At 31.2% G+C, this 18,339-nt stretch overlaps 1 protein-coding gene across 6 annotated transcripts; it reads left to right on the top strand.

Moving 5' to 3' along the window:
* The first annotated feature begins 2,465 nt into the window (after window positions 1–2,465).
* LOC134253547 (programmed cell death 6-interacting protein-like) lies at window positions 2,466–16,717 on the top strand. Of its 6 annotated transcripts, none has more exons than XR_009989146.1 (20): window positions 2,467–2,690; window positions 3,765–3,819; window positions 4,211–4,280; window positions 4,478–4,605; window positions 4,861–5,014; window positions 5,294–5,403; window positions 5,704–5,820; window positions 6,401–6,626; window positions 7,190–7,313; window positions 7,550–7,727; window positions 8,109–8,330; window positions 9,241–9,400; window positions 9,867–10,015; window positions 10,343–10,477; window positions 10,873–11,041; window positions 12,030–12,233; window positions 12,729–12,782; window positions 14,989–15,048; window positions 15,403–15,736; window positions 15,822–16,717. XR_009989146.1 is itself a non-coding variant. In XM_062736073.1 (20 exons), exons 1-19 carry the CDS (start codon window positions 2,488–2,490, stop codon window positions 15,660–15,662), a joined length of 2,778 nt encoding a protein of 925 aa, XP_062592057.1. In that variant the 5' UTR covers window positions 2,467–2,487; the 3' UTR covers window positions 15,663–15,690; window positions 15,755–16,717. The 6 variants fall into 6 exon arrangements, 5 of the variants coding, with proteins under 5 accessions (XP_062592059.1, XP_062592057.1, XP_062592055.1 ...); XM_062736073.1 differs by having other exon boundaries at window positions 15,403–15,690; window positions 15,755–16,717; XM_062736071.1 differs by having other exon boundaries at window positions 15,403–16,717.
* The last annotated feature ends 1,622 nt before the right edge of the window (window positions 16,718–18,339 follow it).

Genomic DNA, 18,339 nt, shown 5'->3' on the forward strand with positions numbered 1-18,339 from the left:
ATAAATGCATTCCTTTGTTAGTTTAAAGGTCAAGCTTGTTTCGGACGAGTTCATTTTCATCGAGGGGATTGTCAGTTCGCAAAATCATCAATTTAAGACAAAACAAAAATTAGGGGGGAAATATGTAAAGATAAATATGCTGGTGTCCGTGAAACAAAAGACCGAAAATTGATTCCGTTTATATCTAATTTACATATTACATTATTGAAAATTGTTTTAATTAATATTTCTTTTTAATTTAGGGATGAAAAAAAAAATACAGTGTCCATTTTAAACAGAATCATCAATTATGCAAATTTTACAATCAGCTTAGTCGTTAGTTCTTTTGTAAAACAGGACGCATTGACTTGCAGCATATGTTCTCGGAAACATTTCATTTAAAAAAAAATTGCTGAAACAAATCAACATTTAATCTTAATTTATTCTGCTCAGTTTCTCTTTAAAACGTTTTCTTGTGCAAAATGTAGGCGTTTTAAACTTCAAATAGCTTTTAGAAGCATTTTACGGTTACGGAAATTATTAGAAACTTTTTGAAATACTTTTTATAGGTATTTTAAACACTTCCAAAAAAGAGGTTAAAGAAAAAGAAATAACTTTGAAGAAACAGTTCGGTATGATTTCTCTAAAATCTTAACATCTTGGCACTCTTTTCTGAAAATATGTAATTCAATCTAATTAAAATAGATCTCTACATAGCGCAAAGTTTGCGCTATTTAGAGATCCTGTATTTTAATCAGATTGATTATACATAGATATCCAAGAACTGCATGATTGCAATCCAAAACCAAAAACACATGCATAATATTTAAATGATATGGAAAAAAATCATTACATGTATGTAGCTATTGTAAAATGAGAATTATTGGCAAACTTTGGTCTGATAGTTAAATAATCCATATATCCAATAACTTATGTTGCAACTTTTTTCCAAATCGTATTTATTACACTTATTCAAAAAAAAAAAAACAAAAAAAAAAAAAAAAAACGCGCATAATATTTAATGATATGGAAAAAATCTATGTGTAGCTATATTGTAAAACGAAAGAGATGTAAAATGAGAATCACACAATTTATTTGGCAATCTTTGACCAAAGTGAGGGAATGAGACCTACAGTAATTGAAGATACAGAAGACCTAGGAAGACCTACAAAAATGGGGGATATATACAGCAAAACTGATATAATATTCTGATTAAGCATGCTCTAAATATATAAAATACACTCTCTCTCTCTTCAGAAGTAACAACTTTTAGCTGTTCACCAAAACATATCAAGAAAAGCTTAAAAAATAATGTTGAAAAAAGGATCTGCAATAAGGTTGTTTAAAAAAAAAAAATTAGTTATTAAAATCAGTAAAATTTACAAATTTTTAACATTATATATTATTATAAATCAATACATACACTTGTATATACGTTATATTTAGTATTTTATATTTTTAGATCGTATAATTTCAGGTTTGAATTGTTGATCATTATAAAAAAAAATGAGTTATTAAAAAAGAAATATAACATCTGGAAATTTTTATAAGATTTGCATTTATGGGGAAAATTTTAAAATTGCAGACACAGCCTATTTCAGCCAAAGTGAAACGTGTTTATTATTTTATTCAATTTTAAAAAGTGTGTATTTTCTTTTAATTTTGACTAGCTGCAAGATTGATATAATATGTATAGCTCAAAATGTAAAAGAAATAAAACCTTATGTTTCATATTATAGTGCCTATTTTTTGGCATACAGCATGGGAAATATACATTTAATTAAGTTATTAAATATTTCTCGTGAATGTCATATAAATGGTTATATTGAAAAAAGATGACCATTTTGAATATTTAAAAAAAAATTCAAAACGGTAAGTTATATTCTGAATAAATGCACATCCAAATTAAAAAAAAAATCGCAAATTAACATTCATCAGAGAGTGGGGTGTGGATAATTGCTACATTATTGCAGCTATAAATTGACATAATAGAATATAATTCTATTAATAAATCATATTGTTTGTTTATTAAATATTAACTATAGATTTCAATTAGAATATTAATTTTTAATTTGACCTAAAGTTTCATAATTGAAAAACTCAACAAAATCATTTGCATTTTTTTTTTATTATGTCATATACATATATAATTCCTCCTATAAAATTCACAATATAAATGAGCGTGTTGTTGCTTACAAGACAATCAGCCAGAGTTATCCCCCTAAGAGAAGATTCCCCCCAGCTTAAAAAATACACATTAAAACTTCCTTCTTTGTGTATTTTATAATCTTCGTGAAAAACTAAATAACAAAGAGGAGTAAATGAATCATAAGTTTATTTATTAAGAAAAAGGGGTTTCATTGATCGGATCTTAGCAAGACACCAAAGTTTTTATATGATCCGCCACCCAGGATGAGTAAAACCCGGGAGAACCTGACTCAGATTTTGACGTCACTGAAATAGCTATTTTTAAATGCGGAACCATGTGACCAAACATTATTTACCAAGATGGCGACGTTCCTTGCAGTTCCTCTGAAACAAACTCAGGAAGTTGAACTGACTAAACCATTGAGAAGTTTCATCCAAAATACCTTTACGCAGGTGGAACCAGACGATTACAACCATGCAATCAACGAGTTCAGCAAATTGAGGAATTTAATGATCGCCAAATCTGTTGACAAACATGAATCAGCATTAGAAGTCTTGTACCGGTTTGTGTTTCTTTAGTCGAATTCTCATTATACAAGTAAAATAAGAATAGGGTATTTTTTATAAGAAAAAAATGCTGTACAAATTAGTATATCATTTGAAAAATTATTACGCATTGTTTTCACAGTATAGTAATATAGAGAGGCCTATGTGTACAAAGTGTGTAAATTATATTTTTACCCTTTCGCAATAAATGAGTCACATGTCCCTTAGGCCCTAGGACCCAGGTCTGTTTTACCTTCAGAATAACAATATCATTGAAATGTTGAAGAGAGACCTGTAAAAATATTACTCACCAATGGTTGGCCTTTCATCATTTCTGTCAATTTTATTTTCATATTAGGGTAGACTGCATATTCTCGAAATACATGTAAATTATTTGATGGAGTAAACATATATTTTAACATCTTATGAATTGTTTGAATTTAAATAAGAACTACACATGAATATGAAGTTATCAATGGACCGAAACGTCACGGTCACTGGAGCAAGTCATAAGACTCTTAAAAATTATTTGACAAATTGTTCCACCTTGCAGACTTAATTTTACTTTTCTTTTCCTTACCTTTCCAGTAGAATTATCAGCCACCATTGTTGATGTAATTCAACAGCTAAAACTTAAGAACTGTTTCCTACATTGCAATATTCATGATATTATGCAATGCTTGACTGTCATAAGACATTCGTTATTCTGAAAAAGGAAGGGAAAAACTATTAATTGAACAAAATCACCTATGTGTGGAAGAATAAAAGAAAGATGAACTGTTTATTATTAATATTAATGTAACAGAGAATACAAGAACACACTGACTTTATTTCTTTACAGCGCACTATTCCTTAGCTTTATTAATAGTTAGATTTTTTTTAAATTACCAAGTAGAAGTTTTTACAATATATGCATCACATACATATTATACAAAATGTTTAGTTGAGTCATTGAATGCAGATTAATAATAGCTGGATAAAACAGTATAAGACTACTATATTTAATTAATCATCAAAACATTAAATATGTTTATTGATCGAGTTTTACATGTGTCCATGCAAACTAACTTTCTTAATTTATTTTCAAACAGGTATTATGACCAGCTTTGTGCAATAGAGAACAAGCTACCCATAGCAGAAAATCAGGTATGCAAAATTATTTCAAAGAAATTTAAACAAAGAATAGCTCTGTTAAATGGGATTAAAAAATCAATGATACCATTGTATCCAATGATGTGGGTAGATTTTTGGAGAAGTCTTCACTTTTGAGTCAGCAGTATCCTTTTGCTTGGATAGATTAAAAAAATATCTGCAGCACATTAAAGCTTTATTCATGCAGTATTGATTGGTTGTGTAATATGATAATCGCCTGTATACTGTAATTCTACTGACATGCAGGATTATATATGAAATTTATTATATCTGAAACAATTCTGATAAAAATAAACAACATTTTCAAGACATTCATCGCACATAAGAATTAAATATGTGGAGGAAAAATATGTACTAAATGTTGCAAATTTTGATTGTTTTCTAGATTCGAGTGAACTTCAAATGGAGAAATGCCTTTGATAAGGAATCTTTATTTGGTGGAAAACAAATCTTGGGTTTGTAATAAAAATTTTATTTCTGAATGAGGACAAAAACGGAAACTGATCAGCATTATATGTCATTGTTTACTTTAATTATCATAGTATGTAATAATTATGATAAATCAACATATTTTATCAATAAATACACTTCCTGCTCTGATTATCTGCACTCCAGTATAATGGTTATTGTTTTTAATGTTTTATCTTTACAGGTATTGCCTCTGGTGCTTATGAGAAGGTGTGCATGCTTTTTAACATCGCAGCCCTGCAGAGCCAGATTGCTGAAGTTCAGAACCATGATAGTGATGAAGGACTCAAAACCTCCGCCAAGTATTTCCAGGTGACCAATCAAAATCAAGCATTTTCAAATTGAAAATCTGAAGTAAAAGATACAAAGTTAGGAAATCATAAAAAAAACTTTGATTCTGTGTACCAACACAAATATTTTGGAAATCATACAAGTATGAACTTTGAAAAGAAAATAAAGGGTAAAACAAATTCTTAATGTACAAAAGAAAAAAAGTTAAAATGATTGAAAAAGGCAGAATAATTTCACACAAGAAGTAGTGCTGATTTAAAAACATTATTTTGACAGAATGCTTCAGGAATCTATGGACATCTCAAAGACATTGTACTTTCACATGTCCAACAAGAACCCACCCCTGACCTGAGTCCAGACACACTCAATGCCCTGAGTGCACTCATGGTGGCCCAGGCTCAAGAGGCCATTTACAGAAAAGCTGCTGCAGGTACACTTTTTGAGAGGGCTGCATGAGTAGTTGTGGCCATTATTTATCTTCTTTAAAAAAATTATATAAAGATATACAAAAATGATCAAATTTTAAAACTGAAATTTATGAAATTTTTCTTTGTCAAATGATAGTTGACAACATAAGAAATCATATCTATAAATATTTGCAAGACACAGAGGTAAATGAAGTTGAACTCAATCAGTTGGATAAAAAGAAAATGTTTCTACTCTGTATCATTTTGAACATTACATCATCTGAATGTTTTGTGCCTTACAGACCGGATGAAGGAGGCCATGGTAGCTAAGATAGCCTACCAGTGTTCAGACCTCTACAGCGACGCCATGAAGCTGATGCAGCTCGCCTCCCTAAAGGAACTCTGGCCAAAGGTTAGTATCACAGTAAAAGGGGATATTAAGATACAGATAGGATACAAGTATATTTCTGTATAGCAGGAAGTTATTGAAGATGTACAAACATGAAGAAACATACATTTAAAAAAAAATCATCATTTTGTTTTCCTTAGTTTATGCATGTTGTATCCATTTAAATTGTATACATATACAATGTATATTTATTTAGGTAATAAATTATTCATCAGTTCTTAACAAAGTTTACCAAAAAAAACCCTGAAATTAACACAGAAATTTATTGTTCCATATTAAAGCTCAATGTATATGAATTCACAGGATTGGATTCCATTGGTGGCCTGCAAACAAGCTGGCTTTCACGGGATGGCTGAGTTCTACCAGAGCTGTGTGGCCCAACAGAGCAAGTCTTATGGTGAACAAATTGCGCGCTTACAGGTACTTCAACTACTTATATATAAGCAGTGAACTGTGTAAGGATTTTTCATACATGATGAATGATTTTGTCATCGTGAAGTACATGTATTTTGCACTATTTTTGCTTGAAGAAAATTTGAAGTAATTTTGACCAACAGTTACATAAAAGAATGGGAGCAAGTGTTTAAATTATAAATGAAGGTCGACAAAACAGCATGACAAACATGCATATCAAAATCACAATCTTTGAGGTACATTTAGAAATGAAGCCTTTATGTTGTCAGTCTCACAAATTCCATCAACATTGTCAAAACCTTCTATGCTTGAGTATGTGCAAATAATATAATTCAGTTTATAAAACTTATAAATGGGGATAAAAAACAATGCATAAATATAACTCGGTAACATTAAATAAATTAATAAATGTTCATTTAGTCTTGAACGTTGCCTCTCTTACACATGCACTTCACCTTTATATTATATTCTTGATTCTAAACATTGTTTACTTTGTTTTTATGTTTGATAAATTATCATAGCAGAAGTGCAGTTTCTTACTATGGTAAAAAAGTTATTGTAAATGTGTTTCCTCTGTACATTTTAGAAAGCCAATGAGCTCCTGACAGCTGCCCAGAGTAGAGGAGGTGCAGCCTTTGCCTTCAAAACAGAACAGGGTCGTGTCCAGAGAGAGCTGCAGGCAGCCAAGAAGGACAACGATTTTATTTATCACGACAAAATCCCCGATCTGAAGAGCCTTCCGACTATAGGCAAGGCTGCCATTGCCAAACCAGCACCTTTCCCAAGCAAACCAATGAGTGAAAACTTTACAGGTTAGATTTTGCTTCTTTAATAGATTTTTGGGCCAAAGCTTCTGAATTAACAGTATAGAACATACACTTAAGGAATAACTATCTTCTAATCTGGTATTTGCGACCGTTAATGTTTATGTAACGGTCGCAAACTGAGTTTTACTGGCGGAGCTGGTAAGGCAAAGGGTGCTTGCAACACATTCTAATGCAATCTATGCATTTGTTTGTTGTTTACGTCTTATCATATCGTTGAGTTGTGCTTATATCAATTACGTCATGGAGCATTGTGTTTTTGAGTCGCTTCATTATGACGTCACAGTGAAAAACTTTCACTTTCATTATTTTTTTTTCTAGTATATAAAATTCATTTTTGATTTATTCAAGATATCTTTTTCCTAAACTAAATAAGCACCCATTTTGTTTCAAAAGTTTTTGTGAAGTTATGGATTATTTAGAATACATGTATTTTGAAATTTACTGATTACCAGTTTTACTGGATTTCAGTAGGAAAATACCACTATTTTAATAAATTGCTTTCCTACAGAGATATTTCAACTTAATATTTCATTTTCAATGTATTGTAGATTTGTTTGAAAAGCTTGTTCCTATACCAGTTTATGAAGCTCTAACAGCTTTTGAAAACAGGAAGACACAAATTATGAACACAGAGATTGGTAGATTACGAGAGCAGACACAGCTGATGAACAGGTACAAATATTATTTAAAGTTCTCTCCCTTAGACTGCTGAATCTCCATAGATAAAAGTGAAATTACCTGAAAATTAATTTAAATATAAAGATCAAACAGAAATAATATACAATTATGGACTCTTTCGATGGTGGATATGCTTTGTTATTGACCAGAAAAATATCAATATTGACCGATCTTCTCACAATTTAAGAAGAACGTGTAATTTGTTCATTGTTGTTGTGTCTCTGTTTCAGTATATTAGCCTCCCTGAACCTGCCTGCAGCTTTGGAGGATTTGTCTGGTAAGAAGGTCCCCCAGTCTGTGATAGAGAAAGCCCAGCAAATAAAGGACATAGGAGGAATACAGTATTTAGATAAACTAATGAATGAATTACCAGAATTACTGCAGAGGAATAGAGAAATTCTTAATGAGGTAAATAATATACTGATGATTAAAATGATTAATTAAAAAAAATTATGTGCATGCATCCGAATGGATCAGCTAGAAAGAATAAAATGTTGTGTGCCATATATTTAACTGCATTCCATTTAAAAAATATAGAAAAATAATTGTATTTGAAATTGAAATTAACCTGCATTTCATATCTTGAATAATACAGAAGTGCAAAGATTCTCTGTTTCGTTATTTTGCCAGTTTATCTTTCAAAGAAAACAGAGGAATGTCTAATACTTGTACATACATTTGTCATTAGATGCGTAGGAATTAAACATTTGAAACAAGAACAACTGTTGTACAGTAACTAAGTTTCATAAATGGGATAAATAATAGATATAAAAATGATTTTCCTTTCAGTCGATTAGAATGCTAGAAGAGGAGGAAGCATCAGACAAACAGCTGAGAGAACAGTTCAAGGAGAGGTGGACGCGCACACCCTCGGACAAACTGACCCAACCCATGAGGGATGAGAGCATGAAGTATAAACAGATACTGGACACGGCCATAAACGCTGACCGCATAGTCCAGGAAAAATACCAGAAACATAAACAGGCCATAGAACTACTGTCTAAATCACCAGTAAGTGGGGAGGGATGCATTTAAAGTTATGCTGCAGTGCTTGCTTTTGTTCATAATGCATTGTTTTTATATTTTCCTGTATATGTTAAAGGCTATAGATTCAAATATTGTTACACACTTAAAAAGAAGGATGGATGATATATGGGATCTCCCGTGGTTTGTAGTTGGATATGATTTTTATCCATCAAGTTGTGTTTTTATTAGAATTGATTAGAATTGCTAATCGGTTAACCGCAAGACGTTCTGACCAATCGTAATCGTAACAAAATACATATTTTCTTAAGTATTTTAAATTCTATTTGTCTTGAATCAAGATCAGAAAACTACAGGTATATATTTTTAAATTCTATTTCAATGGACAAGGGGACAAAATGAAATGAACACCATGACACAAGCCTAAGAAATCATTGATAATTTTTCAGAGCAGATATCACTTAAGTTCATTCTGCATTGTCACCAAAATCAAAACAAAATCTGAACTGTAGCCATTATTTTACCATGTTTGTTTAATATTAATTTAAGTTGATAAATAGATGACTGAAAATGACTAACATACCAATTCACAGTGCTTAGAAGTATTCAATTAATACAGGACAGTCGGGTAACAACCTAGTGTTTTCACAATAATAAACACTATAAATAATAAAACAATGATTAAAACACTGACAAATGGTCTCAATTTGGAGAGTCATAATTACCTCTTTAACGGCTGAAATAGATTTGTTTAAGGCTAAATTAATAACCTTCGTGCAGACATCTTTTTTTTTTTGATTGAATTTTAAAGAAATTTGTTTCATTTAACATATTTTAAATATTTTTTCCAACTAACCAATTACAGATTTTCTACCGATCGCCGTCGTTCCGACCGACATGTGGCTGTAAATTCTAATGCACACCATTCATTTTTTAGGCAGAAATAGACAAAGCTCTACCCTCTGGAGGTGGGGCCCAGGCGTCTGAGAGTACCGGGGTGGTAAAGAAACTACGGAAACTCATGGATGATGTAGAAACCATTAAAGCTGAGAGAGAAGTCATAGAAAATGAACTGAAAGAGGCCAAGTTTGACATGAGTAAGTCAAGAAAAATGTATATTGGTCTTTGATAAAGATTGTCTTTAAAAAAACGTAATGTAGCTTCACCTTTGTTGAATGTAGACAAATGTTATTTTATCCATAAACTAATTAGTATTAGTTACATTGAAATTCTGATGAAGATAAAAATGAAGCTATTGAATGTGACAATAAGTCCCAATTTACAATTATATACCGTATAAGCAGAATTTTAGTGAGGATTTAATTTTGGCATTATTAGCGAGGGTGCTGAGATCGCTAAAATTGAACATCGCTAAAAATTAATTGTGTTTTAGTTGTAATAGCTTATTTAGTGAGCAGTTTAAAATCGCTAAAATTACTTCTCGCTAAAAACAAAATGCCCAATTTTAAGGACAAATTGCTAAATTTGCGTCTCGCGAAAATTTCCACTTCTACGGCAAGAAATTTATTCTTCATATGATACATATTCTGATGTCTTCTACAGCTAGCAAGTTTTTCTCGGCCCTGGCTTCAGATGGTGCAATCAATGAAGAAATGTTATCAATGGGTGAATTAGACAGAATTTACGGACCTTTACGAGAGCAAGTCAATGAGAGTCTTAGAAAACAAGATTCTGTCATGGCCCAAGTTCAGGTATACGTCTCAGAATAAGAGATTTATTAATACAATACACCAGAAAATTAAAGTTATATATGAGCGAGCTGCATTCTTGGCCTCTTTTTAGTCTGGTTAAACTCTACAGTCTTTTGTTGAAATATTTGTTTATGCCAGTGCAACATTTTTGTAAATGTGTACCATATTTGATTCATTTAGCATTGCAAGGGTAACACATTTCCACTACTTTTCCAAAACTCTTGTTTCATAGCTACCAAGCACAAAAGATTTTCCCTGGAAAATCATTTCTTGCAATAGTAATGGCATGATTAAAATTTTAAAAGGATGATTTTTTTTACTATGCAGCCAGCAAACTTGGAATTTTGTCAAGCTAAGGCTTCTGATCAAAGTGGAGCACAAAGGGAGGCAATGCTGAAAGACCTGGCTGCTGGGTTTGATATGTATATGGAGCTGAAAAGCAACTTAGAAGAGGGAACTAAGGTTTGTATTGTACAAATAAGACCAACACTATTTTGAATATTAAAACTATGGAGAAAAAAATATTTAATATGAGGGAGGGAAATATTTTGTTAATTTGTGTCATATTGATGCAAAAATAATCCTGGAAAGCATCGGTGCTAAAGGATTTAGATTGCAAGATTAGTCTGATTTAGTTCAGAGATTACATGTTTTTACTTTGCCATTATGAGTATGAACACAGGGCATTTATCTGAGCTTATCACTAATAAGATATCAGTGACATATTTAAAGAAAAAGTTTTGAAAGAGTGAGAAAAAAATGTTTTATAAAATTGATTATTAGTAAATTTGTACACTGAAACATTTAAAAAAATATGTGGATTATTTGTTACAAAAAATACTGTATAATACTTTCAGTTCTACAATGATTTGACACCCCTACTAGTCCGTCTTCAGAACAAAATTTCTGACTTCTGTTTTGCGCGAAAGACAGAGAAAGATGAATTGATGTCAGATCTACAGAAATCTATTGCCAGTCAGCCAACAGGACCAGCCCCACCCCCACCCAGCTACCAGAATCCCTCAGGTATGATTGTATAATAGTATTCCATATCTAGATTGGTTGTTTCCACTTCTCTATATACAGTTTTTTATTATATTTTTCTTATTAAAAGTAGTTTTCATCTTTCATTCTGGTTGATAATTGAAGAGCACTTTTAATTTCTTTGAAGTGAAATGCCAGCCATGATAGTTCATGGATAGTGTACAAGTACATGCAGATTTATTTAAGGAATAACTGTCTAATTTTTCGATTTCATGATGTGATCAATCGATTGGCTTGCGTGATAAAATTATCACACAAGCCAATTGATTGATCATCATCATGAAATCAAAAGATCTGACAATCATTCCTTTTATTTACATTCTATTGATTCTGCCAGTCCACGTGTTACAAGCCCCGCTTCTTGTCTCTATTTGTCCCACCCTGCACGTGATTTTTTTTAACCGCGCCTATCGATGAACCAGTACATTGATGGAATAATAAAGTACTTTAACTATTTGTAATTTTATCTCTAACAAAGACATTGGTAATGTAAATATTTTTTTGTAATTTACATGAATTTTATTAGAGACATAGACTAAATAATTCAAGGCCTATTTTAAGACTGGTTATGTCCTGTTTTTGTGTTTTTTATCAAGCTGAGATACATATACCATACATATACCAGTATGTTCTTCAGTTACCAACACAGATTTTATTTTTGCACAGACCTTCATTGTTTGTTGTGCAGTTCATTGCTTCTGTAAATCACTAAATTTTTGAGACTCCTTATTTTCGCTAGATAGATGTTTGGTATCTATAAGCAAGAAGAAATTTTATGAATTTTAATTTAGTAGATATTTGTGTAATCTTTAATCATGACAATATAATAATTGAGAACAAATTTTTGAGAGAAAAAATTGGCAAAATTATGCGAAAATAAATTTCTCAAAAAATGAAATTGATTTACAGTAATTCACAAATTTCTGAAGTTTTCATTTTGTTTTACAATTCGTCCCATGGGTTGTTGTAGCTACCACTGAGAGTCGGGCACCACCTGCTCGACCACCACCACCCCAGTTCTCTTCTGCAGGGCCTTCACCCTCCTCCTCCTCCAGTTCTCAGAGTGGGCCACCAAATACACAATCGGGGCCTCCTTCATACTCCAGTGCCCCGTCAGGGCCTCCTATAGGTGCTTACTCCTACCCAAGTGGCCCCCCGCCTCAATACATGCCTGGTAAATATCTTAATTACTGTCCTTAGCAGAGGTTGAAAGTGCATGGGTCATTATTTTGAAGTAGATTGATTGGCTAATAAAGAAATTTTGAGCTTTAGCAGCATTTTGATTTCATGCTCAAGTTGGTTATGAAATAGGTGCTAGCATGTTGCATGAACATGATCCCAAAGTTCATTTTATCTCAAGCTACAAATATGCTGAAATACTTAGACATTTTAAAAACCATGTACAAATTATTTTCAAATCAGTGAAACATATAGGTGTTTATTTTTTAATGACCTTTACTAATTTATGTGTGTATGGCATATTAAAATTGTATTGCTTTGATATTTTCATAATTTCCACTAGATTAGATATAAAGGTGTTTATTTTTTTATGTCCTTTACTAATTTATGATTGTTTTAGCACATGAGTTTTTTGATGCTTTGACATTTTCATCATCACATTTAAATAACACAGCATTTTGCTGTTTATGGAATATCATCCTTGTTGTAGGAAAAATAAGTGGCACAACTAGTAGCACTACTACTAATACAAGTAGAACAGAAGGTACTAGTATAGAGTCCTCAAATGTACTAACATACATCACAAGTCACTATCCAATAAGCACTCATCTTCCTTCATTGCATCATTTGCATGCCTGTAATGCTTTTGTCTTTTGTCATTGCCTTCAAAATATCAGCTCTCTCCAAGTATTGCATTATTGTCAAAGATTTTGCAAAATTAACATTGATACCTTATGTTCAAAATGAATAACTTTTACTTGTATTTGAGCCAACAAGTACAATTTTATGAAATGAAAATTTTCATGTATAGTCAGTCATTCAAAAATGATAAGAATTAAACAATGTTGAGTTTGAAACTTAACAGAAAAAATACACTGTATTGTATATAGGCAAAATGTCAACCTTGAATCATTTGCCAAATTGAAACTGAGTAGAATTCAAACGAGACAGAAGTATCTATTTTTAACTTGACTTTGTTCTGATTGTTTACAAGTGTGGTAAGGACGTCATTGTAATATGGGGAAAATTAACTTTGTTTGCAATATACTTCAACCTGATTAAGACATATTAATTTAACATCAATCTGTTTAAAATTAAAAAAACTATTTGTTATCTAAATGATGCTTTATTTGCTCCCTCTAGAGGAAGATTTTGATGGTTAGGTCAAAGATCGAGTGGTTTTCTTTTGTACATGTGTACCCATATTAAATGATATCTACATGTAAATGATATCTGCCAATATCCTCAAAAATGTTTTCTAGATTTCATCAAACTTTGTACATGGATTAGCTATGAAACAGATTTTTAGATTAAAAAAGGTTTACAAAAGATTATTAGGATTTTTTGTTATACCCCGTTATGTATACGCCTTATCAAATGCTTTCTAACCCATATCTTGAGGAATGATATCTCACCATCAGACCATTAAGAAGTCAAAAGACACTTATTTTTGTTTTCTATTCAAATCAAAAATTTGTTTCTCTATTAAAAATTGTCCCTATAGCAATATTTTTGGATGTAAACTTTTAAACAATCCACGCTCTTCAAATCAATATCTTAAAAAATCTGTCTAGGAAGATAGTCATCAAACTTTTATATGCATAAGTTTTAAAATGAATATGTTTAATATGACCCCTTGTGATTTTTAGTCAAATGTCAGGATTTTTTTTCTGTATTCAGTGTTTTAAAAATATTGTTCTATATATATTTTTAAAGCTTTTGAAGGAAGGTTATAATTTTTTTAAGAGATAAAAATTTGATAACTATGATAATTAGATAATAAATCTTTAAAAATATAACATATTTTACATAGAAAAAAATATATTTGAGGAAAATACCTGGTATATACATGTATGTATAAGCACTTTTAAGATCTGTCAGTGAAATGATAATTGAAGGTTATTTTAGAAAATTTACATGTAATATGTAGATTTTTTTGAATTATACACAAAAGGTTGAAAGTTAACATTTAGAATTTCCCTGCATTTAAATTGCTAAAAACTTGACATTTAAATAGTGATGACTAGGCTGTGTTTACATTTTCACTTGAAGGAGAAGTCTGTGAATAAAACCTTGTAAATGACAACCTGAATTCATATATAATATATAAAGAGGGGAAAATGTGCTGATTGCTAGTAGATAAAAAAAAAATGTTTGTTTCATATCCCTGTTCCAAACTTTAGGAAGTTAAAAACAGTCTCTTCATGAACTAGCAGGAAGTTTTTATACACTTACAGTTGAAAGAAAACATGATTTGTAAATAAACATGTATGTCACATCTGTGATATATAAAACTTCCCATTTCTTTTTATTGCATGCAATCTTTATTTTTGAATGGATCATAAATTATTTTTGGATATCATTTTAAAAATGAATTCACTACTTTGATGGAGTATCATATCTTTCTGAAATCCTTTGTTTCAATTTGGACATTCCAATTATTCTAAAACAGCAACTCATGCAGTTATATTTCTATCTCTATATGGTATTCCAAAAATAATGTAATAATTTTAACACATTTTGAATATATAGCTATGAGGTATTTTAAATATGATATGTAGATGAAAATCGTCAACATTTTTTAGCATAGTACATGTTATTGTAATACTTTCTGTAAATATACTAGCAATAAAAATGAAATAATGCTTTAAGACTGCTTCACCCTGTATTATTCTGTACAATGATAACCATATATATACCCGTATAATGACAACGTATGATTGATTGCTTTCTTTTTTTCTCGTCATCAGCCAATCATCCTTCTGCTCCGCCCTCTTCCCAGCCCCCAGCACAAAACTATGCAGGGCCAGGTAAGTAGTCAGCTGAATTTCTGTTTTAAAAGTCTGTCATTTGTATATAAAGCACCTCTCTCTGCGTGACAGGGAAGAGGAAGATTTTGTATGATAGTATGGGAAAGTACTTGATCAGTAAAAATAAGCATGTTCTTGTGCATCTTCTTTGTTGTGTTTTTCATTGGTGCTTTCTTAACAACTAGTCCTTGATACAAAATAGCATCACTATGAACAAAAATAAGTTGTTGCTTGTAAATCATATTTTTATTACAATACATTGATTCAGTTTTAAAATAAGGTCATCCACAAAAATTTTCCCATACAAAATATTTTCTTTTTTCATGTTTTTTGAGTGTTTTCTTGACGTTATAGGTCAGCAGTCCTGGGGTAATGCTCCATACCCCCAGGCCGGAGGAGGGTACCAGGGGATGCCTATGCCAGCCATGCCCTCAGGCTTCAACCCCTACAACCCTTACACATATTCCCAGCCCCAGGGGTACCCCATGCAAGGACATCCTCAACAAGGCTATCCACAACAGTATCCAGGCCAGGGCTATCCACAGCAACAGTATCCACAACAAGGCTATCCGGGTGGGAATCAACAATATCCTCAACAAAACCAGTGGAGATAGACAGACAATTTAGGTGGATAGTGGAGAAATATCATATCCACATCAAAACCAGTGGAGATAGACAAACAATTAAGGTGGATATGCGTGGACACATATTTCAAATATATTGGAAATAACAATATCCACAACAAAACCAGTGGAGAAAGACAAATACTTTAGGGATATTCTCTTATTTAAAGTTATCAAGCAAGACACAAAAAGAGATTTTTCTGGGAAAAGAAAAACTTTTTTTTGGTCATACAGTGTACTGTGCTTCTTTTTGTGTTTCATTAGACCAATGTGATAATTATTTTCAATTATATATATATTGATTATTAATTTGATTTTTTATGTCATAATAATGTGATTACGATACATGTACTGTGAATCCAATGAAGAAGAGTGATGTGTCAAGCAACGTTTTACTGATTGATTTTGAGAGTGAATTCAGATTTTCTTACTGCAATTGTACATGTCTCTCTTTACTTTTCTGAGTCTTGTTTTACAACAGTAGAGCAGAAGTTTGCTAAAGAAATGGAAATGAAACACATGTGTTATATACATGTACATGTATTTAAAATGACTTTTAAGCTTCATTTTGCAAACTAAGTGAGATAATACCAGTATGTATAAATGATTTGTAGGTAAGAATTTCCAGTGGATGAATTTTTTTTTCAAAAGTAATGTAGTTAAATATCATGTGTTGAGGAATAGTCATTTTAACATATCTTACCAGCACTGGAAGAGAACAGATAAAAATTACCTACATACTCAATAATATGTACTTGTCATAGAGGAAACTACAATTATTATAAATGTTTTTACATTTTGATTTACACATCTGTGTTCAATGTTAAATTAGATTCTGAAACGTGGTAAAAAATTAATTATTTCAACCATAATGCTTCTTTTACTTAATTAAAAGTTATTTGTTTTAACTTTTTTCTTCATGTTTGGCATGTAAATGTACTGTTATGTGTACCGTTCAACCTTAAAAGATGTAGAACAGACAGCTACATTTACAAATGTGCAAGTTGAAAACACATTTATGATAAAATAAAACATTTTTAAAACTTGCTTCAACTCTTGGGGAAAAAATTATCTCTATTACCACTCTCAGATTCAATGATATATATCATTGAAAACAATGAATTTCTAAAATAGAAAAAATTATCTCTATGACCACTCTCAGATTCAATGATATATATCATTGAAAACAATGAATTTCTAAAATAGAACTCTGTGTACCTTGAAACCTGTCTAATCCGACATGCACTAGGTGACAAAATTTGTGTCAGACTAGACAGAGTATTGGGTTTCACAGTGTGAAAAATTATGGAATATAGTAAAATGATATCAAAATTTAATGTCAGAATTCACAGTGTTATGGATTTAACAGGTTTTGGATCAGACAGTTTTCACCATGTGTCATTTCATAGGCAAAAAGGAAAAAAAAAAATCATTTTTTTAACGAACTTTAGGGCCAATATGTATTAGAAATTGTATCAAATCTTCATTTTTAGCCAAATGTCATTTTCTATTTTTCCCTCCTTTTAGAAATAGGTGTTGCTGGGTTTACTGTGTTTGCTGTGATTTCCTTTAATATTTTGTAGCAAGTACAAATGTCAATATGTGCAATTTAGAGATTAAGGATTACACATGGGTTATTTAAAATATTCTGTTATATATTATATATTATAACTGGTGTCTATAATAATTTCTAAAGACGTGATGCTTCATTAAAATTTTGTATCCTAAAACTTATCAGAAAGCTATAGTTCTTATCAAAAATCCTTTTTTTTCAGCAATATTGACTGGAGAATGATTTAAAAATACCTGTATTTTGATGTTTTGAAGAAATGCCTAAGCTTCCTACTGCTACAAAATTATTTTGATATAATTTAGTTTGTATTCTAGCCTCTGATTGGTTAATATCCTAAAAAGGAACACAAATTATTTCTGTATAACCTGGTTTGGTATGGGGACACACACCTTGACAACCAGTTGAATCATTTGTATCCATGCAGTTCTCTCCTTTCCAGTCCTCGGGATTCATGGAAAATTCCAGATTTCATAAATGTACCTTTAACGTAAATAAAACAGTAACTCGATCTTACCTCATGTAAACAATCATCATGGCTGTTAAGCCCATCAGTTTTAATTGGTACATTGTCTCCTTATGTTCCAAAATTTGTTGAAATTTGACTTAAGTCTGTATGTACCTCTGGACATTAAGCAGTGAAACTGGTAACTTGACTATCTTAATCATTTAGCCCTCTACTTACCCAGTGATTGTGAAATTCAGGGAAGGGTCAGAGTAACAGTGTTGGTAAGGGCTCTACAGCTCATTATATATATAGTTGAAAATACATATTTCTTCCAAAAATTTAAACAGCAATAACCTTTTAAAAGTTTATATGGTATTAAATGAACAAGGGTATCTTGAGCTTCCATTCATGTGAAATTAATAGCCCCTGAGATAGGTTTCTGGAGTTCTAAAGGGGCTCTATCATAACCATGTATTGAAATTCTTATATCGTTAGAGAAGTTGTTCCCCTTTGTCCCATTTTAATTAATCACTTTAAATAAATGCAATTGATAGGTAAATAAATAAGAAACAAAGAATAATTAACTTAATATGTACATTAAATATTAATTAAAGACCATCATGAGGGTATACTCTGGGAACACTAGCTGT

The sequence above is a fragment of the Saccostrea cucullata genome, unplaced genomic scaffold (genome assembly GCF_032062105.1).
Source record: "Saccostrea cucullata isolate Sc308-1 unplaced genomic scaffold, CSIRO_AGI_Scuc_v1 ctg110, whole genome shotgun sequence".
Classification (NCBI taxonomy): Eukaryota; Metazoa; Mollusca; class Bivalvia; order Ostreida; family Ostreidae; genus Saccostrea; species Saccostrea cuccullata.

What these genes read in the sequence shown, in the direction of transcription:
- LOC134253547 (XM_062736071.1), top strand. Translation starts at nt 2,488, where the DNA reads ATGGCGACGTTCCTTGCAGTTCCTCTGAAACAAACTCAGGAAGTTGAA. An exon ending in AACAAATTGCGCGCTTACAG is followed by an intron (nt 5,821 to 6,400) that starts GTACTTCAACTA and finishes TGTACATTTTAG; the next exon opens with AAAGCCAATGAGCTCCTGAC. An exon ending in ACAAAACTATGCAGGGCCAG is followed by an intron (nt 15,049 to 15,402) that starts GTAAGTAGTCAG and finishes TTGACGTTATAG; the next exon opens with GTCAGCAGTCCTGGGGTAAT.